Here is a 26,440-nt window from a genome sequence, read left to right on the forward strand (position 1 = left end):
GGTAATCCAATGTTGTGAAGTGTCACAACATAGATACATTGGTTTAAATCAAGACCCAACAATATAATTTCATCACAGTACTGAACTCGTAACCAATTAGGTTCACACACACAGTTGAAACTAATTAAATATGTTATTCCCAGCATCAAGGATGACTACTGACAAAAATGTATTTAATCTCAAAACTAAACTAAGCCTGCCCTGTCATTGCCCTAAACTCACCAACTAATATAACATGACAAGCCACTGTTAATACCTGACACTTTACAAAACTCTCCAAGATCCCAAAACTAATCACTGCCTTCTTGTAAAAGTTAATTGGTTTCCTACAATACAACCAGCCACCTTCCCCTCGTCTACCTTTCTACTCAAACTTGAATGACAACATAAATACCCACCACTCTTATATAAATAACCAAAACTCTTCGACCCCCTTAAAACCACTAATGAGGATGTAATCTCAGTTAGAAGACCCCCTTTCAAATCTACAGCTTGCTTGAATCACCTATCATTGGACATGAAAAGGGAGGAACCTCTAACTTTTCAGAAAAGAGAAAGTAAATGCAAATGGAATATTTATATGATCATAAATTGCTTAATATTCAAGTGTCCTTTACTCCCAAACTTTTACATTTGTACATCTACATTATCAAGTACTATAATTATGCTATTTTGAAGAATATACATTGCATTAGTACTATGTAGCCCTCTACCTCCGTTTGTAATATTTTATGCTGTCACTCTCTCTAAGCCTGGGACATGGCTGAAAAGGGCCTTTTGAGCCAACTCCTTTACCAAATTAAAAAAAATATTTCAAATATGTAAAAGAATAAAGGAGGGCAGACTTATCTACACCATATTCTGTGTTGGTACAGGCGCAACCTTGTGGCCCAAGTCATATGCAACAAGATTCACAGAATGTCATATGCTATTGAAAAGGTCTGAATACAATCCCATTTTTAGGAACTGAAGATCTTGCAGTCTAAGCTACCATGAAGGATGGGCAGATGAACAGGTGAGAAGAAAATGAGGTATCTAATACTCCATGCAACACATGACTAAACCCCTACCACACCTGTTCAAGGTTTTCAGGTTCTGAATGGCAGCATGGCAAAATACTCTCATCTCTGTGACCTACGCTTGACTGTAGAATTCACAAAGAAATCAATGTTCATTAAAGATGCATTCTTTTTAGCCAGGGCTTCTACAGTGCTCTCACCCTTCTTGAAGACACACAGAATTCTACATGGCTCTAGGCTTCCAACTGCATCCATGATGACTGGTTCATGGGAGGACTCTGCTATCTTCCCAATAAACATCAATTCACTTTTAGGGAGGTAAAACAGGTGTATTTAGGCATTTCATGCTGGGTGTCATGACTCTTACAGTACTTCAAGAACAGGTATCATCCTAAGGGAGGCTGCCTTAAGGGGGATTCACTGTCCAAGTCTATTGCAAACAATGGCATCTGGGTGTATATGTTCCTTGTAAAGGACAGAGTTTCATGGTCCTCATTACATCTGGTCAGGAGCTTGCACAAGATTTCACAAGGGGTAGACATGTGACTAATGCATGCCAAGTGCTACACAGGAATGGATTTGACACCTGTCGAAGACATTGTGTAGTTCAGAAGCTCAGGCCAGGCCCAGTGCTGACTCAAGACCTTATTCTCTTGTCCAGCACCTGCAGCTCCTATTAGTCGAACATTAGTTTGGTGTCCTTACTTTGAACCCTTGAAAAAAGATGGCCTAATCCTCACCCACAAATGAAGTCATACAGCTCTGCAGAGCCTAAGGGTATATCACAGGTGGGAATACATCTGCCTCTAGTCCCCTTCAGTGGTTGGGTGATGGGCTGTACCCTGAAAAGTATGTATGCTGAAATTTTGAGGTTCAAAATGATAGCACTGCATAGTTATGAAACTCCCAGTTTTTTTTTTGCAAGAGAGCAGAGCCCCTGCAATCGCTATTTGTGTGGCTTCACTCCCATCTGTGGTTACTGTACGTTGGGGTAAAGGAGAAAAACAGTTTTAAAAAATGTCAAGTTTCATAATTATGAAGCATTCACATCCTTCTGAAAAAACCTTTCCTGTCATCCCACATCGGTTAACTTAAACTGAAGTGTAAAGTTTTCTCCTGTAATACGCCCAAGCTGTTGAATTCAATTTCCCTTCATATCCAATCTCTCATTTTGCATTCTTCACAGTTTTCTGTTAGATAGCTTACTTGACCCTTCTTTCTGCAAAAGAGCATGTTGTGTCTGCTCAACTTCTCCAACACCTCAAAGCATACCTCTCAAGTGTACCTTATTATGGGGAACGTACCTCATTTGGGGTCTTAAAAAATTCATATTCCTCGAAGTTCCACACTGAAAGGGTCTGACACATTCTGTGTCAGGATTTTTTTTAACTAATATCCATGGAAATAGAAATAAATCATATTAATTCATTAAAATATCTTTTTATAAGTAAAACCAGCATATTTTAACCATCCTGTGACCCTCCTAGTTAAAACTGTCAGTAAGCCATTAGTATGTGTTCCACATTTTGCCTGTTTGTTCCACATTATGACAGCTGGTGTTCCTCATTTTGGGTATGGAAGGTTGAGAGCTATGCCTCAAAATCCTGACAGTAGGTACTAAGCCTCTATTCTAGTAAGAATCAGTTACTGGTAACTAATCATATTCTCAACAGGCATCTCTTTGTCTCAGTCTCTCATTTCTACTTTTCAGCCCATTTTACTATATTCCATTTTTATTTTTCTACCATTTGAAACTCCCTGCTTACTTTTATGTTGTTACTGAACTTCTGATGTAGTAAATTGTGAAAGAATAGTTATATAGCTGGCTCCATGGCACAAATGACTACAGTCTAAAGTACAAAGCAGCCAATTAAGGTTCAATTAATAACCCAGGCAATTAAAAAGCCAGCCATGGAGAAAGAAGGAATACGTGATGATTACTTGCTTCTGCCCCATCCTCCAATATGGGGGAGACTGACAGGCATCTCTCAGGGCACATTTCCTACTGATGTATCCTCAGTAGAGACCAGAGGTCTTGCAGAAGCCATTGACCAAAAGCAGGACTTCCTTAATGATATCACTGCAATGAGTGACATTCCCACACTACACACCAATCCTTGAAGAGCTTACACTGCATGCATGGGGTATGGTTTGAATTAATCTAGCTAGCTACACATAGCCATCCCCTGATGGCTATTTTTATGATGGATGTACCACTAATCAGATGCTCAGGCAGTCAGGAATGAATTGGTTGAGTCATGACAATGGAGATCCCATAAAAGTGCTATGCAGTTTTAAGTGCATAACAACTTTCAGAAACCCATCTGTACAAATTAAAAGCAAAAAGGTCTTGACAAATTAATCTAATTCAGTTTTAAGATGGAGTTAAGAACAGAGGTCAACTTTCAGGGAAGAGCTTTGCACATTACTGTGCATACTGAAAAGTAAAAAAAAGTACTGCAAACCAAAATGACTAAATAGGTGAAGAAACATCTAGAGGGCGGGACATAGGAGAGGACAAGAAAAAGGAAGCTGTCTGAGTAAATGCAAACAAACACACGTCTTCAGTGCTTAAAGGGTAATACTTCTTGAAATGCTTCCTTACTTGGAATCTACAATCACCCCAGCGATATGCAACTGTGGAAACACACAGCCTTTCATTCAAACTGAAGAAAAAACAAGAACTCATGCCTGGGACCTCTACATGTATTTAAAGAGAGAGAGAGAGAGAGAGAGAGCAAGCACGTTTCTGCCTTGCTACTGAAATGTGCACAGCATCCCTGAAAAAAGTCTCTGTTGAAAGATTCATAAGCCTTGGCTTCTAAACAAGATGACATTACAATTTAGTAAATCTTTTAGCTACTGGTAGGGTATCATCTGCTTGTTTAAGCTCATGCATTTGTATTCCCTTATACAAAAGTATAAATGTAAAGCTGTCGGCATATTTAAAGGTACAATGCTTAATTTCATTTAATTCTTCTACTATTCAGTTTTACAATGTTTGTGACTGGTAGTTTATTTAATAGTTTCAACAGTATGTGTATACTGAAGTGGTATACTCTCAACAACTGTTTTTTGCCTATCTAAAAGTTTACTGCTCAAGCTATTGCTATGACATCGATATTAAATGGCGGACTTATTCTAAAAAAGGTAAACATTAAACTGTTCTTAGTTTGCCATGGTGTTTGCCTGGTGGCAACATTACATAACTATACAGACAAGGACAGGGGTGTTGCTACTGGACAGGTACCACCATCACCAACCCCTCCTGGGAAACACTGGGCATGTGTGTGTCGGCATGTGTTTTATATACAAACAAACACACACACACATGCACGCGCGCACACACTTGTGGATAAATTATCTCAGACTTTTGGTAAAATACCACTGTAAGGCACAGGCCTGGGTGCAAGGTGGTTAAGATCTTGGAGAACCACTGACTTTAACTGTGCTCTGAAGCTAGCATATGGCAGGTGTGGGTTATTAACAGGGGCAGAAGTGTACATTTAATACAAACTCTTGAAGCAAATTACCCCAAGCATGTTAACTGATAGCCAAGTTGGGCACATCAGGTGGTCATAAGCACTCACATACCATCTGTTGGAAACACGTATGACTGAGTACCGTTTTACATATAAATTGGTTTGGAATGTTATGGATTTTCTGAAAAGAACTTGTACAGTCTTCAAAAGAGTTATCACTAGAAAATGTGTGGGGCCTTGCAGTCACAAAGTTAATAAACAGCAGTATTTGCACAGCAGCTTTTTTTTCAGTCAAAGAAATTGCAGGAAAAGCAATAATGAACTCTGAGTACAGAAAAAGCTACCTTCACTGCTAACACAACAAAAAGGAATTCAGCCTGCCAACATAACCAAAGAGGGATGACAGCAACCATAGGTTCAGATAAGATAAAGTCCAAAAAAGCTGAAGACAGCCTGGTACTGGCAGTGAGTTTAGAGCATGCAGCAAAGTAACTCGATCCTTTCTCCAAATAACTTCAAAATGCACCTTGAATTAGAGTATAGAGGTGAAAATGAAATGCCTTGAAGTCAAGGCAACTGATAGTCTAAAACAGCTCGAGGTGCAAAGACAGACAGCAATGACAAAAATAGTAAGGACATACATGCGACAAAGATGCAAAGGAGGAGAATAAGAAGCAATATTAGAAGTGATTCTCCACAACAGGCATGTGAGTTGTGGGGTAACATTTTAAGCCTTCTATACAAATATTTCAGACATAGGCAATAATGCCCTTCTAGCCTGCTAACAAAACAGTCATTCCACATAAAGGTGTGCAAATTGTTGTTAATAACTAGACTAGTGCTTGCTTTAGCCAGAGAGGCAGGATTGCGTTGGTTTCGACATGTGCTGAGGAGGGATGCTGGGTATATTGGGAAAAGGATGTTAAGGATGGAGCTGCCAGGTAAGAGGAAGGCCTAAAATTAGGATGTGGTGAGAGAGGACATGCAGGTGGTTGGTGTGACACAGCAAGATGCAGAGGACAGGAAGAAATGGAAACAGATTATCTGCTGTGGCGACCCCTAACGGGAACAGCCGAAAGAGAAGAAGTCTAGTCCACGCATCAGATTCTCTTTCTCAGAGAACCAATTAGTACATCTCTCAATTCTATATAATCTTCTATACAAGTTGTCTGATGATTCTCTACTACGTTATGATAACCGCAAACATTCCCAGAGGTAGTTGTCTCAAAATATTCTATATACCTACATAAGGTCTGCTCTTAAAATATCTCTGAGGCACTGTGCGATTTCAGACATTGTCTTTCAAAACATCTTCAATTTTCACATCCATGGATGCCCTTTGTATATTTCTGCTGTACTCTTTCCAATTTATTCATGCTTGTTTTCTTAGGTTTCCATATTGTTATTCCATACTCTAGTTTGGATCTATACAACTTACAATGATTTACAATGATTTCATAATTTCTGATTTCCTAGACTTTATAAATCTTCATATACAACCTACAGTTCTGAGTTCTGTAACTGTCATTAACCAGTTGGGCATGCATGGACTACTGGTTTAGATTTCATTTTGGCAAAATTATCTAACAGTAATTTAACCTTTATAACCACATCAACAGCAGCAAAACAGAACCAGAAATAACAGTAATTTCCTTAGGAACACAAACATCCAGTATGTTCTTTTCCCTGGTACTTTTTTTTTTTTTAACAATCTGAAGCAATTGCCATTCCTGAACATAAACTGTAAATTATTTCCTTACTAATGTTATTGAAATGACAGCTTTTCCAGAAACAGGCTTGAATAATAAGTCCCCAGCACTATCACTTCTCTCTCATGTTTCATGGGTGTCAAGGTCAGTATTAAATTATTTCTTCAGTACAAAAAAGGGGGAGGGGTGACTGATTGCTTTACTTGGGAATCTTGACATATTAACAGTAACAAACTGACCAGGGGTATGCCTTTGGGCAAAGCTGTGGAATCTAACTTCAGGACAGTTTTACTGATTTCACTACAGAAATAAGCAATTAAACCCAAAGGTGGGTAAGAAGATACTTACTATGTTTGAAATAAGAGAACTTATGACAATGTGGCAAGTACTCAGTACTTCACCCAAGCACACGTGAATCAAGTTAGCAGAATAGGTGTGTAATAATGATGAGAAAATGGTTAAAAAGCACAACATCTGACTAGCCAGAATGGCACAAACATACAAGAAAGTAGATCTCTATAACTTTGCAGGTACGAGGAAACACGAGTGTAGTCTAAATCTTCAAAACAGGCCCTATAGGCCAAGAAGAAAGCCACTGACCCCCATACAAAACAGAACCTTACGTTAAATGGACATTCCAAGATGGCTGCACACTGATTAACAGCTTAACTTCAGCTCTCCCTGTGTGAAAAAAAAAAGAAAGAAACTGAAAGAGAAGGGTCAGGAACTGTGTCGCTTTGTACAAATTCAGTCACTGGCTAGTAAATGCACTACCTGGGTGCCATCAAAAAAACTAAGACAGCCTGAAAGAAAATGAACTAGAAAAGGTTAAGAGAAAACACTGACTGGGAAGATTCCTACTGCTGTTCAGCAAAAGGTAGTTCAAGCTTCTGATTTGGTGAAAGACGCATGGCTTCTAGTAATCTAGAAGAAACATTAAGTCAAAATGTGCTTGGAGCTGATTACAAGAAAATACTGAAGGAGCATAACTCAAATAAGAAAAGGCTGGAAAATGGAAGAGTCTTTAGTCAGATATTCAGATGAACTGATAAAACTGCAAAAATCAGAGGCTGGAATGAAGAAAAGGCTAAATATGAGACTATTCAAGAAGACATGTTTTGAAAAATGGTTGAATTAGAGGACAGAGTACATAGGGAAAATCTGAGATTTACTGCTTTACCAGAGACACTAGAAAGGACAGACTTGTTTTAATTTTATGAACGTACAGATAAGCAACTGCACTGGTATTCCACCACAGGAACTGAAAGGGCATACTGTGTCTATGCTCCAAATCTGATCATGAGAAAGCAACTAAGACCTGCTCTAGTAAAGACGCAAACCTACCAGAAGAGTTGGTCATGACAAAACTGTGGCAAAATGGCAAAGGATTAAAAGTTAGAGACAGTAGTGACTTTCAAGATGGCTGCACAGTGAGTAACAGCATAACTTTGATTCTCCTCAGTGTGAAAACAGAGACTGAGGAAAGGGAGCAAGTGAATTTGTCTTTTATGGGTAAATTTCAGTAACAGGCTAGAAAGTGCACTGCTTGGATGCCAGCAAAAAAGAAATTCAGAGAACTTGAAAGAAAATCCATCATAAAAGGTGAGGAGAAAATACTGACTGGGAAGAACTCTGCAGCTGTTCAGCAAAAACAGTGCAAGTTCCAGCTTTGGTGCAATATATTCTTCCTCTAGATTACCAGAAGGCATATATGTCAAATGTACTCATTGCTGTGATCAAAATAAACCACACATTTAAGGACTATATCAACTCAAACAAAAGGCTAGAAAAAAATAGAAGAAACTTTATAAACACACATTCAGATGAGATAAAACTGCAAAGCAAACATTTCTCAGTTATTTGAGCGTAATAGGGCTTCTAAAGTAAACAGGTGCCCGTTTTTTTCCCTTCTTTTTTTCTCATTGCTTAGTTTTAAGAAATGTAAGCACTGCAAGGTAAAAAAAAAAAGGAAGAAAAGTCTGGACAAAACAGCATCATACAAGAATAATGTGTATGCTTTTTCTTACTCACGCATAAGAGAATGACTGGATCAAGACCCTTGGCTTGATCTAGTAACAAGTTTTAAGGGAAAGCAAATACATAAAAATGAACACCAAATATAATAAAACATTTTCCTCTAGCAAATAAATTAATGTTTGTAGTAGAGGCAATGGTGTATCTGGTTATGTCTCTATGAAGACAACCTGATAAGGGGCAATAAAAACAGAATACTTACTTATTTCAATGGCTAGCAGATAATTTCTGAAAGCATTAAGGTGTTTTTTCTAATCTGGGAAAAAAATAAAGATGATACAAAAACAGGCGGCACTTAGTGGAAGTAGAAGCACAGGCTGTACAATGTATCTTAGCATGGATAACCTTCCTTACAGGTTAATCCAAGTCTGTACGTGTGGCTGCCAGTCTGGAACAATTGTCCAATTAGGAGGGCCAAGCTTCAATATTTGAAGATGTATATAGTTTTGTGTGTTAGTATTAAGTTAATAGGTTTTAGGGGGTGTTCTGGGGATGTCTTTGCCTTCTGATGTGAGAGTTTTCACTTTTGTAAGATGTGACATAGGTTGCAATGGAAATGACATGAAACAACTATATAAAAGATAAACCTGCCAAACAGTGTATGCTTGTAACAGAAAATCTGAAACCAGACATTTAAAAAACTGATACACAACAGGTGGGAATAATAACTTTTTAACATAATGACAACACTTTCTATATCATCATTAAGTGTAAATGGTTTCACACATATATACAAAAAAAGAAAGAACAGTGATGTATATTAAAATGTGGAGTGCAAACAGCTATCCTACAAGAGACACATTTGGAAAGAACTTAGCATGTGAATTTGATAGGGAATTTCAGTATGGTTATTCAGCGGAATATCTGGGACAAAGGAAAAGGGGAGTACTTGATTAACTGCAAGAGGATTTCCAACAGTAACAAAAGAGGCTAGGAGGGAAGAATGGTAAAGATCTGGAAGGATTTGTGTAACAGTATTTTAAAAGGAGGAGAAGCACCAACACATTCTGAAAGAAAGAATTGGTGGCTGTAATACCTAAAGATGGTAAAGACCCATCAGATCCAGCTTTACACAGGCCCTTTCAATTTTAAATCACGATTATAAAAGTGTTTATGTCTATAATGGATAAAACAATGGCAAAGGTGAGCCTATAATTGATAGATATGGATCAATGTGGTTTTGTAGAGGGTTGACAAGCATTTGACAAAATTAAAACAATGAGCATGGCACAATGGCACTGCAGATAGTGTTCTTGCCTCACAGCAAGAGGTTTCCAGGTCAGTTCTTGGCTGGGGTACCTACTGTGTTCACATGGGTTTCCTCTCACAGTCCAAAGACATGCAGTAAGTGGAATGTAGACTAAACTGACCTTAGTTGTGAGTGTGCTTGCAGCTGTGTGGTTTGGATGAACTACCTTGGCAGGGTTAGTCATGTGGTGGTGTAAAATTTGCCTCTAGACGATTGTCAATTGAAGTGACACCCTGACCCCTTGTGTAAAAATGAGAAAAAGGGGTTGTGGATGGATGGATGGAATGATCATCCCCAGGGAAACAGAATGTAAGAAAATACCACTGTTGGTGGGTCTTAATGCAGAGAAAGCATTCAACAGAGTAAAATGGGATTTTATAAGCAGAGCAAATGGAAGCATTTGCATTCCCTGAAAAAATTAAAAGGTTGATCAGTAGAATGTATGAGGGATCGGAGGCGAAAATTAAAGTGGGTAGGTTCCTCTCTGATAAGTTCTGTTTGAGCAGAGGAACTAGGCAAGTGTGTCCTCTTTTCCCTTTATTTCCATTATATTTACAACCATTTGCAAAGAAAATAAGGGACTCAAATTCAAGGATATAATTGGTATGGTAATCAAAAAAAGCTGGCTTTATTTGCAGATGATATTTTATACTGATAAAACCAGAAAAGGACACTTTGGTGGTGTGGAACATTTTGACACAGTTTCAAGTCTTTTTGAGATACAAAAATGAATGAAGATAAAAGCCAATAGCTGCAAACTATGTAAACATACACAAATTGGTTCAGCGATACCCATATTTATGGGGACATGATAAAATGAAGTATTCTGGAGTAAGGATTACAAAGAATTCTGTTATGGCAGCTACAGATATGCAGGAAGAGACTAAAGAAAGTATAATACAAAAACTGATAAATTGGAAGCTCTTTTATGGATATAGATAGCAAGATACAAGCAGTCAAAAAGTTTTTAGTCTCTCTACTTTTATAGACAGGTCAGACATATTTTTATCAAACCAGAGAAGCTGTGGATAGCACCTAAGAGTTGAGGTATATTAGCTGGGAGGAAAGCTGTCAAGAGGCAAACGGGTAAGTTAATCTTTCCAAAAGAACAACGTGGCTTGGGATCATCTGATTTGAAGGAGTGTTTCAGAGCTACACAGTTAAGGCTCCTATACATAGCACAAGCAGAAAGCTATAATTCAAAGTGGAAAGGGATGTTAATGAAATGGGGGGTGGGCTCAAGAAACAAGGCGAGAGTGGGATTTTGGATGCAGATCCTTAAGGAGAATATGAATATAATATTGTGTGTGGTCATTGTTAAAGTAGCAGAAAGTATTCTAAGAACTAAGCCAACACAGGAATGGAGAAAATTGTGTCTCCAGAAAATGGTGCCTAAAAGGGATCAAAACCTTATCCCCTTCATTTGAAGAGTGGGCAAGTGAAGATGGAAAAGAAAAGTACAGTTTTGTACCTACCATAAATGTAGATGTTCGAAGATCCACATTGCTGCAGTCCTTACACTTGGGTAGTCCGCTGTCCTCGATCGGCCCGAATATCAAAGTATAAGGCTGACGTCGGTCAAGGCGCATTAGACTGACATCAGGACGTCAGGGTACAAATGCACATGACCGACGTCATATCCTCAGTCTTTTCTTGCCCCAGATGTCAGAAGACCCTAAAAGAAAGGTCAAAACCAAAAGACAGCAAACCACCAAGCAACCACCCTGCACTAACAATATGTACAATATATACAATAAATACAATATTTACAACCCACACCACACAACCGCCTCTAAAACAGAGGGGAAGGAGGGAGGGTAAATTGGACTGCAGCAATGTGGATCTTCGAACATCTACATTTATGGTAGGTACAAAACTGTACTATGTTCTTCATCTCACATTGCTGCAGTCCTTACACTTGGGTAGAATCCCAAAGCAGAGGTAAGGGAGGATGGCAAAACTATAAAGCAGCAGGAGCTGCCAAAATGCCCTGTAAAATAGCAGTGGCAAAACCAGCCCTAGATTTAGACTAAAGTGGAAGGTGGTAATGCTTAGAGAAAGTATGCACTGAACTCCAAGTAGCTGCCTCCAAAATATCCTTAGTTGCCACCCCGGAGAAAAAAAGCTGTCGAAGTGGCAGTAGCCCTAGTGGAATGAGGCCTAATCCCAGCTGGAATCTCCTTACCATGATGGGAATAACAGAAAGCAATGCAAAACCCAATCTACTTAGAAATAGTTTGTTTTGACACAGGCTTGCCCTGAGAACTCAAAGCAAAAGAAACAAATAACTGCTGAGACTGCCTGAACCCTTTAGTCCTACTCAAATAATAACGCAACTGCCTGTGTACATCTAAAGTGTGCAAAATCTTTTCCCCTTTATTTTGGGGATTTGCATAAAAAGTAGGCAAATGAATAGTTTGGTTTAAAGCCACACTAGAAACCACTTTAGGCATAAAGGAAGGATTAGTACGCAAAGATACCCTATCCTTATGGAAAATTAAGAAAGGCTCAACTGCCATAAGGGCCTGTAATTCAGAAACCCTTCTTGCAGAGGTAATGGCCAACAAAAAAGCAGTCTTCCATGATAAATATTTCAACTCAGCAGTAGCTGCAGGCTCAAAAGGTTGTAGAGTGAGTTTCTCCAACACAAAATTGAGGTCCCAAGCAGGAGTAGGAGCTCTACGTGGGGGTCTTATATTCTTTGCCCCTCTAAGAAATTGCTTGAACAAAGGATGAGAAAACAATGGTGGGTCACAGTCATAGTGAGCAGAAATTGCTGCAGCATGAACCTTAATAGAAGAGAAGGACAAACCTTTGTCCAGTAACTCAGTAAGATATTGAAGAGCCACACTTAAATTAGGCTCAGAAACATCAAATTCCTTTGCTGCACTCCAAAATAAAAATCTCTTCCATTTATCTGCGTACACTTTCCTTGTACTAGGCCTTCTGGCTTCCAAAATAACATTCAAAACTTGCTGTGGAAGTTGAGACCCTCCAGAGTTCAAAGCAGAATATGCCAGGCTGTTAGGTGAAGAGAGTGAAGTTTGACATTGAGTAAATGACTGTTCTCCTGAGACAGTAGGTGTGGAATCGAAGGCAAAGGCCATGGAGGTTCTCGTACCAGACTTCTCAGTAATGGGTACCAGTGCTGTCGAGGCCAATCTGGAGCTATTAAGATCATCCTCGGCTTGTCCTGTCTGACCTTCAGGAGTACCTTTGGGAGGAGAGGCAGAGGTGGAAAGGCATACACATGAAGATTGTTCCACTTGAAAGAAAGAGCATCCACTTTCCAGGCTGTGGGATGAAACCTTTTTGTGCAAAACTTTGGCAGCTGGTAATTTAGTGGAGAAGCGAACAGATCTATGTCTGGAGTTCCCCATGACACTGTCAATTCCTGAAATACATGAGGATCCAATTTCCACTCGTGGGGATCCATAATTCGTCTGCTCAATGCATCTGCTAAGGAGTTCTGTGCTCCCGGCAGAAACCTTGCCTGAAGATGTAGCTGTAAACTGAGAGCAGTCTCCCACAAAATCATTGCTTGCCTGCAGAGAGGATAAGAATGTGTTCCCCCTTGCTTGTTGATGTACCACATGACAGTTGTGTTGTCTGTTAGAATCAACACCTGCCCTGGAAGAAGTAAAACCTTGAAAGCTATTAATGCAAATTGGACTGCTAACATCTCCTTCAAGTTGATATGTAGATGTTGTAGTCTGGCAGGCCACGTGTCTTGTATCCACTTTCCATTTAGATGAGCTCCCAAGCTTTGTCTGAGGCATCTGTCGTTAGAATCTGACTCGCCTCTGGCCGGGTCACAGAGAGTCCCTTGTTTAGGTGACATTCCTGAGCCCACCACAAAAATTCCTTTTGAATGCAAGGTATTATCTGAATGACAGTGTCCATATCCTGGCAGTGCTGTGTCCATACATTTTGAGATACCATTGTAGCTTCCTCATATGCAGTTTGGCATTGGGAAGCACCAGAATACAAGATGCCATGAACCCCAAGGCTTGAAGGACTGTCTTTGCAGTCAGCCTGGACTGATGAGATAGTTGATGGAAGTAAAGGGAAAGATTCTTTTGTTTGTCCGGGGTCAAAAAGGCCATCTGGGATGCTGTATTCAGTCTTACACCCAGAAAGCACATGTCCTGAGAGGGTACTAGACTTGACTTTATTTCGTTCACAGAATACCCCAGGCATCTTAGCACTGCTATCACATATTGCAGATGATGAAGAAGTTCGTCCCTTTCTTGAGCCAGAATCAGGCAATCGTCCAAATAAGGATAAATCTGTATTCCTTTTAGCCTGAAGAAAGCTATCACTGGAGCCAGAACTTTTGTAAACACTCTGGGCGCAGTAGATAAGCCAAAGGGCAATGCAGAGAACTGATAATGAGAAGTTCCAGCCCGAAAACGCAGATACTTCCTGCAACTTAGTCTGATAGGAACATGAAGGTAAGCCTCCTTGAGATCCAGAGTTACCATCCAGTGATCTTTGCCCAGCAGAGGTAAAAGCTGTTGTAACGTCAACATTTTGAACTTGGGAATGTCCAGATAAGTGTTGAGGATAGATAAATCCAAAATTGGTCTCCACGTGTTCCCCTTCTTTGGTACTAGGAACAGGCGAGAATAAAATCCTAGGCCCACTTCTGGCAGAGGGACCGGCTGTATGGCCCCTATTTGAAGTAGCAGAGAAATTTGTTTGTGAGCCTCTATTCTTTGTGGAGGAGGAACGTCTGGCATGCCTTTGAAAGGAGGCAAGGTATGGAAATAAAACCTGTAACCTTTGTGTATGATATCCAACACCCATCTGTCTTGGGTAATTAAACTCCAATTTTCCTTGAAAAGCGCCAACCTTCCTCCCAAAGGTGCTGCCAGACGAGAAGGCTCTGGCAGCTGAAAAGGTAGGTCATTGGGTCTGTTTACGAAAGGACTGACCCCTGCCCTCACCCGAAGACTGTGCAGGTGAACTCCCTGTTCTAGGCCTGAAAGCGCCCTGAGCTCTGCCCCTACCACGTCTAGATCTACCCCTAGACTGGGAATCATAAGAAGGGTACGTCCACCCCTTGGTAGGCCAATTCCTACTAAACTTCGGAGGCTGAACCTGCAAAAAATCTTTAACAGTCTGCATAGACTTAGCCTCGTCTTCCATTTTCTTTAAGACTGCCTCCACAGGTGACCCAAACAACACATCAGACTGTAAAGGAGCATCTAAAATCCTTGTCTTAACATGGTCAGATAAATTCTGATCCCTCAGCCAGGCGTGCCTGCGGAGAACTGACCCAGTGGCAGCCACCCTAGATGAGGCCTGAACAGCATCAAAACCACATTGTAAAGAATGCTTACCCACCTGTTCTGAAACATGCACCAAATCCTGTAATTCCTTACACTCAATACCTTCCGCCAGAGCATCCACCTTAAACTTCAATTGAGAAAGTAGATAGTTTTGGTATTTCAACATGTGAAACTGGCAATTCAAAGCCCTCATAGCTAAGGTGGAAGAAGTATAGACTTTCTTTCCCCATCTATCCAAAGCCCTGGCCTCTTTATCTGGAGGAACCGGATTTTTCACAACAGAAGCCTTGACACCCTTAGGCCCTTGACGAACAGTTTCTGGGTCCGCCCTAGGACTCTTAAAAAGATATTTATGAGCTTCAGGCACCCTGTAATATCTATCCGGTTTAACAGGAGCAGGAGGCACAGAATCAGGATTAAGAGAAGCCTCTGCAAACACATCTTCCACAACATCCAGAACAGGAGGTATAGCCAAAGGCCTATGCTGGGGTAAAAACAAAAATTCCCTAAGCCTTTTCCTGGAATCAGAGAAGTCCTGACCTTCCCACTTAAAATGCTCCCTCATGGAATGAAGAGTCTCTGAAAAAGAAAAATCCTCTGGAGGAGAAGCAGAAGGAGTAGAATCATCCACATCAGAATCAGAGTAAGGAGAATACTCCTGCAAGTCTTCAGCCGAAGACTCTGAAACATCCGAAGCCTGCTCAAAACTTCCCAACTCTGGTTCCACCCTAGGCCTCTTATCAGGAGGGGGCAAAGAACCTCTAATTAAAGTAATTAAATCTTCTGCCATTTTGAGCATGTGCTTCTTGGGCACAGATCCTGATGAACTAGGAGTGACACCAACAGAAGCTAAACCTGGCCTGCCTCTGGGAGAAGCCTTGGAAACAGAAGGAGAGGGCCTAACCACCCTAGGAAGGGAGGGAGGGGAGTACAGTAACCTGAGAAGCCCCTTCAGCCTGACCTGCCTCCTGGGAGGCCACATCCTGCAATAACAAAGTCTCCCCTTGGGACTCCAGAGAAACCTCCGGCGGAACTACCGGCTCCACCGACACCTCTAGAGAACCGGCGTCCGGTACGGACGACTCTTCCTGTCTGGGCTTAGCTGCTTTGTCTTTGCGCTTCTTCGAAGCGGACGCCGGAGCATCCGACGGCATATTATAATTGCACCGCTTCCCGAAGACTAACCTGGCACAATCTAACCTTCGCTTAATAGTGCGCTTATTGAACCTAGCACAAAAGCGACACCCAACAACGTCGTGCTCAGGCCCCAAACAAGGAATACACAAAGTATGATAATCTCTATGCGGTATCTGTTTCCCACAAGAAATACAGTTATTCACTTTTTCTGACATCCGGTAAACCACTGAGGCAAGAAAAACTAAAATATTCCCAACGGGTACTTAGCCAAGTTTGACTCGGTCTGAAACTCCGAATGGCAAAAATTTCAGAACGCCGAACGGCACTTGCAACGCTGCTTCTGCATCGGACCATGCGGCAAAAAAGACTGAGGATATGACGTCGGTCATGCGCATTTGTACCCTGACGTCCTGATGTCAGTCTAATGCGCCTTGACCGACGTCAGCCTTATACTTTGATATTCGGGCCGATCGAGGACAGCGGACTACCCAAGTGTAAGGACTGCAGCAATGTGAGATGAAGAACATCCCCTTTGTCTTGTGTGAGAAGGTCCACCCACTGAGGTAATTTGTGGTGATTCCCCTGGCCAAGTGAGAAAGATGGGGAAACCAATGTTGTCTGGGCCAAAATGGATGCACCTACAAGATTCTGGGAGAGTCCTACCTGATCTTCTGCAAGACTCTCGGAAGCAGGGGAAGGAAGGTGTACAGAAACATCTTCTTCCAAGGAAAAGATAGGGACGTCAACTTTCCAAGCCACAGGACTTGGGACTCGAACAGAAAAGCGGAAATTTTCTGTTCAGAGAGGAGGCAAACAATCACCTGAGGTGTACTCCACCAATGAACAATGTCCAGGAACACATCTATGTGAAAGCATCCATTTGTAAGCTTGTGTGCTGGACCTGCTCAGACAGTCTGCCAGTAGATTTTGCTCTGATATGAAGGAATGTATACATCCTTAAGAGTCAATTGATACTGGACAGCAAAACCCAGACCTGAAGAGCTAGCCTGAAAAGGCGGCAAGACCTTGTACCCCCTTCCTTATTGACATACTACATCACTGTGGTATTGCCTGTGAAAACTTTGTGGGAATTTGGATAAAACAGGGCATGAAAAAACTGAAGACCTAGAAGCAGAGCCCTCATCTCCTTGATGTTGGTGTGGTCTGATCCCGATGAAGAGACCAGGGACCCTGAACCTTGAAAGAGCCAAAGGAAGCTCCCCATCTCTTGGCTGAGGCATCTATAAAGAGCTCTTGAGCTGGGACTGGAAACAAAAGTTGATGAATCCACTAGTGAATTGTGAGTATGAAACAAGGGAAGAAAGTATCCTCCTTCCTGGGAACCAGAAACATTCTGGAATAAAAACCTCTCCCTTTCTGGGAATAGGCTACAGCTTGAATGGTGCCCTGGAACAAGACAGAATGAAGCATCTCTGGGAAAAGAGGAAGCTGTTCTCAAGGAAGATGAGGGATGCCCAAAAAGGGAGAGAGAGATTTCCAAACTATGAAATTCCCCTGGCGGATAATGGACAGAACCCAACAGTCTGTTGTGATACTTAACCAATTTGGAAAGGACAGGGAAAGGTGAAGGGACACAGGAACCTGGCTAAGGGAAATGGGAAGCAAACTGTCAAGAGTCCTGAAAAGGAGGTTTCTGGGAAATAGGGGTATGTGTAGATTTAGCAGGGGATACACGCCTAGAACCCTTTTTATCCTTGTGGAGGACGAGACTGTCTGGGAACAAAAGCAGATTTGGAAGAATAATTTGTCTGAAATTTTGGAATAGGAGAAACAAAAATATGTAACTCCTGCAAGGCCTTGTCCTTACCCTGGAGAGACTTAAGTTCAGCAGCAGCACCAGCATCAAAAAGATTTTTATTATCCAAAGAAACATCCAATAATTTGGCCTTAATGTCATCAGGAAAAGGCTGACAATGAAGTAAAGAGTAATGCCTCATAACAGAACCAAATGCAGCAGCCCTGGAAGAAGCATCAGCCTCATCATAACTGCATTTAATAGAGTGGCAGGCAACTTGAGAGGTAAAACCCAACAAGGAAAGGGCTTGAAGCCTTCCCCTCTGAATCAGGAAGATCAGAAATCACCTGAGAAACAAGGTCTAAAACACACCTGCTCATATGAGCATGGTAATTAACAGCCCTAAAAGACAGGGATGGCAACAGTATAGACCTTTTTGCCCAGCCTCTCCATGGCCCTACTATCCTTTATTTGAAGGAAGCAGCTTAATAGAAGGCAATAGCCTGGAAGATTTGCCAGAGGAAACCGACACTACAGAAGGATAAGCAGAAGGGCATTTATACAGACATTTACAATCTGGCACCTTGTAGAATCTGTCAGACTTCTTAGGGAGTTCAGAGTTGAGAATCAGAGACTACAGAAGCTGCTGAAAAGGTACCCAGGAGGGCAGCTAAAACTGGAGGAACAGCAGAAGGCTTGGGAGGCTACATCTTGGAGGAGCTCAAAATACCTCTTCTGAATATCAGAAATCTGAGAGCAATCCCAATTAAACAATTCCATCATACGGGAAATACTTTCCCAAAGAAAAGCTCACCTAAAGGGGAATCTGGACTAATATAATCCTCTTCTTCTGAGCCATAATCCAAGTAGGAAGGGATCTGAGAACAGTAGGCTAATGACTCTTTCCCCCAAATCCTGATCCTCAGAGGAATCCTGCTCCCTAGGTCTTTTAAGAGGGGTGGAAGACCAGAGGAGGACAGTCACAGACACCCCTTGAGAAGGCTTTAAAGTGTTAAAATGACCCTTGACTAAAATCCTGCCATTCTCATTGGGGATCTAACTGCAGGGGAGATATGCTTTTTTTTTTTTTTTTTTTTTTTTGCAGGACGTCTGTATGAAAAACTACAGTAGAGCTGGACCCTTGTAGACACTCAAGAGAAGTAGGGATCTCCTCTCTCACTAAGATCTGTGGAACCCCCTTAGTACCTCAGATAAAATAAGGCAAGTTTCTCCCAAGGTATCTGGAGCAGATGTTTGGAAAGCCTCCATGGATGTGGAAGAAGTTGGATCTATGCCAGCCTCCAAAGGGGTCATAGCAGAGGAATCCAAAGCAACAGCCGGATGATCTTCTGGGCTTTCACTAGCCTCAAGAGAAACATCTGAGGGAAGCTTGATAGCTGCTATATTCGGCCTGAGTTTTTTGGCCTTCTTGGCTGACAACTGACCCTGGGGACAGAAAGATTCCACCACAGCACTCTGAGCCAACAGCTTAAGACTTTGGTTTTCAAGGTAAATAGACATGGAGGAAAAGCGGCTATATAGGGTCTTGGAGACAAACGCTGGGCTGAGAGAAACCTGTGTATGCTTGCGGGAAATATCCACACAGAAGAAACACTCGTAACGATCTTTATGGGGAATCTTCCTCCCACATTGACATTTTCCCTTTCTGGGTGACATTAAACAAACACTAAAAATAAAACAGAAAGAAAAAAGAGCACTCATCTGAAAAACAGCTTGGTACCAGCACGGAAGAAAGGTGTTCAGTCAATGATGGTGTTTGGGCTGGCAGCAAAGTAGTTCTAAAGTGTGTGCATCAGTACTTCATGCCCCACACCTTATGCAGGAGCATATGTGCGCAGTTGTTTCTGTATATAATGAAGGCTTTGGCATAATGGACAGATATAGGGCTAGCCTTAGCAGAAGATCCCTTATGTAAGGAATACTGCAACAGTGATATGGAAGGACATCAACCTGTATCTATCCCTACCTCATCCTGTCCACATTCAGAACCTTGAATCTTTTTAGGAAAAGAGGTTTACCCTCTTTCATTTTCCAGAAACCACCTTATAAGGAAAAAATAGCCTGAAAAGCCAAACGCAATAAACTCCTCTTATCTATGGAAATTTGATGAGGAGTAGATACACGTTTAGTTTTCTGTTTTGACTGGAAAAAAATTAGGCCAACAATGTTATTAATGGCAACAGCAGCTTCCCCAAGTATGGGCACAACATTCTAACTAAACAGGGAAGCTTTCCCTATTCCCTCTCCCAAGACTGGCAAGAAAGGCTCTCCCTTACCCACCAAGGGGACCCCAACAGAAGAAGTGGCTAACCCAACTCCAAAGTAGCTGTGGGTGCTACACCTCAGGCCAGTCATCTTTTATCCTGGATCCCTAAGGAACTCTGCTAGTTCGTACACTCTGGTTTAGTAGTTTTAGTAGTGAATGTGTCTAATCTTGTAGCACTACTTTGATTTCCTGAAGCTGTGTAAGGTAGTATTGTAACAATAACTATCCCGTACACAGCTTCAGGAAATCCAAGTAGTGCTACAAGATTAGAGATATTCACTACTAAAACCAGGGTGTACAGGTTAGCAGAGTATCATGTGGACATAGTAACCTAACAGCCAATCATAAGGGGCTTGTTACAGGGTGACTGAGCAAGTCCAGCAAACCATGCAGAAGAAACTGGAAGACAACCTGTTATGTTGAATCTGGTGGGGGGGGGGGGGTAGAGTAATCCAACAATCCCAGGTACTCCAGTGCTGCTACCACTGTCAAAAAAGATGATGGAACTAGTGTTAAGTTTCTTATGGTCTAAAAAAAAAAATCTAAACAGTCACAAAGAAGCAGATGTGTACACCACATCAATGACAGATGAAGGATTATTACTGGCCTAAAGACTACGAATAGGAATCCTTCCCACTAGCAGCAAGGGAAGCATCAGATATGTTATCTAATCTGGACTGAATGAATTCTCCAAAATGCCTTTAGGTTAACAAATGTCCCAGTAGCATTCCAAAAGCTGGTAGATTGCATCTTAGCTGGAGTTGGAGACTCTTCCAGCTTATGAAGAAAATACTAAAGTCATCAGTCAGTCCCAGTAAAAGATATGCACCATGTCAGAGAAGTGCTGAGCAGATTAAAAAAGTGTCAGTTTGAATATTAAGGCAAAAAAAAAAAAAAACAGGCAGGAATACAAAAATAACTTGTAATGGTAAACAAGGGAAAGCTGGCAAAATTCATCCAGAGTTTGTCAAAGGGGAAGCCTACCCTGGTTACCAAAATGCAAATGACACCACAATACTACAGATATTCCTCTCATGAATCTCACACGTGCACACACACACACACACACACACACACACACACACACACACACACACAGCCAGGTGCACACACACACACAGCCACACGCACACACACACACACACACACAAACACACACACACACAGCCGCACACACACACACACACACACACAGCCGCACACACACACACACACACACACACAGCCGCACACACACACACACACACACACACACACAGCCGCACACACACACACACAGCCGCACACACACACACAGCCGCACACACACACACAGCCGCACACACACACACAGCCGCACACACACAGCCGCACACACACAGCCGCACACACACAGCCGCACACACACACACAGCCGCACACACACACAGCCGCACACACACACAGCCGCACACACACACACAGCCGCACACACACACACAGCCGCACACACACACACAGCCGCACACACACAAACCCCGATTATCTGAACACTCACTTGTAAGCAAGATTTCAAGAAACCCAAGGAACTCTAGTAGAACCCCTGAACTAGCTAATCCTGATTATAGTCATGACTATGTTGTGCCGATAGAGTTTTCTAATCAAGGACTGTGGGCAGTACTATGTGTTAAAAGGGATTAGAATATCCAGTAATATAACTCAATCACAAATGTCTGCCAAGGGAAGAATCCTAAGCAGGCTGTGGAGAAGGATTGTTCTGGAATAATATGGGCTTCTTCAAAAGCTTAATCTCTAGCTAAATAACACAAAATTCACAGTAGTTACGGATCAAAAATGGTAAGCTTCTTAAAGTTTGGGATTACATTCCTGCAAAATGATAATCTACCAACACTGTAGTCTGTCAAGGCAGGTGACTGGGTGGTGCAACTTAAAATGCATCTGTACCTCTCAGACTTCATTTTCTGATGCTATCTCAAAAAAACAAGTTGATGAAAACAGTTAAGTGCTAAAGCAAATATAATGCCTTCAGAAGAGAAATGTGACAGGCTGAATGAAGTCTGCAAACTGTACTTCAGTAAAACAGAGAAAACTGTGTATTAAGCAAAGTTAAGGGGATTTCTTCCTTAAAGGCAACATAAAAAGATCTTCTAGCATGTATATGGGAGTTGTGCAGAATCTATTGCTTTCACTGTCTAAATGAAATAAGGTTGTAGAGAGTGAAATGGACTTTCAAATGAGCACACATACGCACTACTTAAAACATAATCCAGCTTGAAGTGTACTACCCGACTCTAGTTTGTTGGAATACTTTCTCCCCAGAGTTACGCAACTATGAAGAAGCCTGTCAATCAGACTGTAAAATGGAAGAAATACTTCCTGGGACTTTGAGCGAGTGAGTGAACGAGATAAGTCAGTCAAGAGAGTTACTGCCGGTTTACTATCAAAAGGTTGAAATTCATATGGTCCACAGTCATAACGTCGAAAAAGTTATTACACCGCACATTCAAAATACTGAAAAAAAATGTCAAAGTTTAAATGGTTGAAAAACACCTACAGCACTGACAGTAGTGTTTTTGCAGGGGCCCACACCCCCTGCTACTTATATATTACAACTCCGAGATTGCACAACAGTGCTGACAAGGGTATATCCTTGCCCTGTTGTCAACATAATCTCGACAGGTAATATGCATGCACTTCCTGTTGACCATATGAACATCTTAATATTCATATGTCGACCATATATCAAATGAATGTTAGACCATATACATTTCAACCTTTTGATAGTAAACCATCACTGCCTTGCAAAATGTGAACACATATGCAGTGCTTAACATTTAATGCTGTTTGAAGTGTATGATCTTATTTAAAATTTAGCTTGTTGGACCCTGCCTCCTCTCCTTGGGAGGTGTGACTCTGGAAACAGGCAATCTTTCACTCTGATTGAGAAATTATCACATGGGATTTATATGGGGGTGAGGGGAAGGAAGCGCACAAGAGCATGTGTTAAGGGAGTTTCTGCCTTGCATATGAACTGTGCATAAGTGGTCTGCATTTCTGGAGTGAGGTCTTGCTGGAAGATTAACATGCCTGAGAAACTATGCAAATATTTGGATGTCTGTGTCAGAGGTACTTAGAATTCAGCAAATATTTTAGCTACTAATAGCGTCAGGAACACACAATCTACTAGTCAGGGTTCTTCTTTACCCTGTCAATTTAAACACATTAATTTGATATTCCTTTGGGTAAATGTAAACCATATGTAAAATTCATTTTATAAGGGGCATTACTTCATTTCATTTCAAGTGAAAAACATACTTAATTTTACCTGCCTGAGGCTGATGTTTTATTTATGAGCTTAAGGGTAGGTGGACTGAGCTAATTCAATCTCAACTGCTCACTTCTGCCTTCTGTAGAGTTGCCACTCAAGTTACTGCTACCTCCTTGTGGCGCCCAGCTGAACTATGGAGATCAGCATGCAGAGAGGGATGTGATGGCTACGGATAGCTAACCAGATACCCAGTACACTACTGCTCCTGGTGCTGTACGGTATACTTATGATGAGATTCTTCACTCCTCCGGTATTAAAATACACACCAATTAATCCTCAGGCTTTTCTCAGGAGTTAGCCTAAGTGGTACCACATGGGGAGGAAGTGAAGATGGCACTGGAAGCAAGACGGGTGACAAGACTGGAAAGCCAGTGACTATATTTACTATGTATCCAGCCAGGATTTAATCTTATCTGGATATGGCAGGTGGTGGCTACTACATAAGGCAGCAGTGTACATTTACCACACATTCTCAAGACCAATCATCCCTCACACATCTGGCTGCCAACTCTATTGATTTTCAGACCACAACCCCCACCATAGTATCTGATGAGTGATGTTTAACCCACCAGCTTCCATCACAAATAATATAAATAAAGGTAAACCCAGGATAAACAAATGAATAAGGGGAAAACTACTAGCAATAAAATTAGGACTGTACTTCCCAGAGATTACAAAGGCAATATAGGCATGATCTAAATAAGCAAAGCCAACAGGAGTCTTGCAAGTGGACAGGTTAAATATATGGTATCCATTTTGTAAAAAGAAACATTCAAAAAAGTAGCTGAGGGCAAAGATCAACTCCAAAGCATAAGCTGCAAATAAGACAAGATAAGGCTATTAGACAGGTGTATGTTCATCTACAAATAAAGTTAAGCAAGAAGTACTGGCTGGTGCCAACTACAAATTCAAGGGATCCATCAGCCTTTTAGATTACAAGTTGTGGCATGAAGAAAAAGCCTTGATTATGGCCCGAGTGACCAAAGTTTAGTTAGAAGCTCAGTGTTGGCAAGGGAGAATGGGGTACAGCCAGATTCACACTGCATTGGTCCACACAGAGGAGAAGCCATGCAGAATAAAGCTACAGATGAGACAGAACCTTCATAGTGAGTGTGTGGTTCTATACACGAGTGGGAAACCACTAGTGAGCTTCTGTGGTGATGCAGATCACCAGTTCTCCCCACCCAGGGGATAGGGTGAGGCCATCACAAACATCCTCAATGCTAGGATGCTGTCAAGGGCAGAAAGCACCTTAGTAACTGTCTGAATGATGGTTTCCCACCAGACAGCTCTCATCCAGAGTCTGGTGCTAGGAAAGGGAACAAATTATTATATCTGATCGAAGGGGCCTGAAAAGCAGAAGGCAAGAAGACATAACAGAAAAGAAAAAAAAAATCATGAGCTGCCTGTCGGACTGTTTTTAAGGAAACATAACCTGAAAAGGCAACCTGATTTCCTGCTCCTACTTATTTCTTATAAATTTTCCTATCCTAACAATCTACATGTACTAGAACAAGAAATTAATCTCACAAAGAGCCCAATTCCAAAAGACTTCCTCTTAGTGTAAGTGACCATTTAAACACTGATAGCAATTGTTTTGGAATCTGGTCCCCGTAGTAAGCCTAATTATGGATAGGCCTTACAATGAAGTAAGTCACTTAACGCTGACAGCAAGTCTTTTGGAATCAGGGGAGACTTATACTGAGAGCAAATCTTCTGGAATCTGGCCCCTAGTTTCATGGGAGACCCTATGCAAGACCTGAACACATCTCCCTTCACATGCTATAATTGGTCTCTCAGCTTCTGGACTTCAACACATTTGTCAAACTATCAACTTCTGTGACTATTGCTCAATTTTCTGTTTATTGACATTCAAAGTGTCTTCAATATAAGCAAGCACTGTTCATTGCTCACTACTATATCAAGTCAATATTTTTTTCAAGGTGCTCACTTGACTGTTACCACACTAACTTAAGTTTTGATATTGTTTTATATTATATAAAAACTGCAATTAAACTGGACTTTTGATTGCTACACTTACTAGCCCTGTAGCCTTGCTCCAAAAAATCCTCTTTCCCACCTGAAAACTTTATGCCGAGTTTATTAATTTTATTCTCAGTCCTCTATATATCTCCGGTAAGAGACTACAAGACAGCAGGTACAGATAGACTCCTAATAATAATTTCTCCTCCGGTTTCACCTCTAGGAAAGCAGAAGTACAAGAAACTGCATTAATGTTATCGGCGATTGTTTCTACATCCTGGTGTACTATGTTCTCTTGCCTACTTTCTTCATCATCTTCCTGATTATTCAAGTCCACACCTCCCCCAGAAATTATAGACTGAGGAAACAAATAGAACCTCTATCCTGCCCCCAAATGAAACATCAGACACCTCAATAAGTGCAGATCTTCCACTTAATAGCTCCTTATGAACGAGGCTCCTTCATAAACCTGTCACTGGCATACTACACATCGAGCAGGTGTGTTAGCTTGCAGCACTTTTAATGGCAAACAGTGTTACTCTGCATTCATCTAAAATGGCTTGTTGAAACTGGTTAATAAAAACTGAAACCAGTAATTAAAATCCTACTGGATAGGACTGAAATCCAACTGTCAAAGTACAGACTATTAGGTTAATCACAAGTTCTCAATATCATTTCACAAGTCTTAATTTTTAAATTTACCTTGCAGGATACAGGCTGTTTCCCCATAGCTCTGCTGAAGTCTATCAAGGCATCAAATGTCTTTCGACTAGTCATTGGTGTCTGGACAACCTTGAAAAAAGACACAATGAATGAGAAGCTGCATTTTTATGCCTTTATTTTACCACTAATTCATCTAGACAGTGCATAGTACTCTGGGATCCTGCACGGAAAACAAATCCTAGGATATGAATACCATATTAACAGCAAACAGCCAAAGAAACATCATGCACTGAAAACAAATCCTAGGATACAGACACCCGGTTAAGAGTTAAACAACCATCCTTGTAAATGGTAATCATGTACAATAAAATAAATTCTATTCTCATTACCTGAAACTCTTGACTTGCACTAAAAACTGGAAAATGGATTTTCTACTCTATAGTCAATGCAAGTCTTGCAAAAATAAAAGCAGTTCTGTAACCTCTGAGATAACACAAGGTACTCCAAACACCACACTTGG

At 41.2% G+C, this 26,440-nt stretch overlaps 1 protein-coding gene across 1 annotated transcript in view; it reads right to left on the reverse strand.

Moving 5' to 3' along the window:
* HADH (hydroxyacyl-CoA dehydrogenase) overlaps positions 1–26,440 on the reverse strand; it is a 625,146-nt gene that overhangs the window by 384,889 nt on the left and 213,817 nt on the right. The window contains exon 5 of the mRNA XM_044071062.1: positions 25,960–26,049. Coding sequence (XP_043926997.1) covers positions 25,960–26,049 — 90 coding nt within the window. The remainder of the gene's footprint in view (positions 1–25,959; positions 26,050–26,440) is intronic.

Source organism: Protopterus annectens, chromosome 5.part0 (genome assembly GCF_019279795.1).
Source record: "Protopterus annectens isolate FY-2018-M chromosome 5.part0, PAN1.0, whole genome shotgun sequence".
NCBI classification, from domain to species: domain Eukaryota; kingdom Metazoa; phylum Chordata; order Ceratodontiformes; family Protopteridae; genus Protopterus; species Protopterus annectens.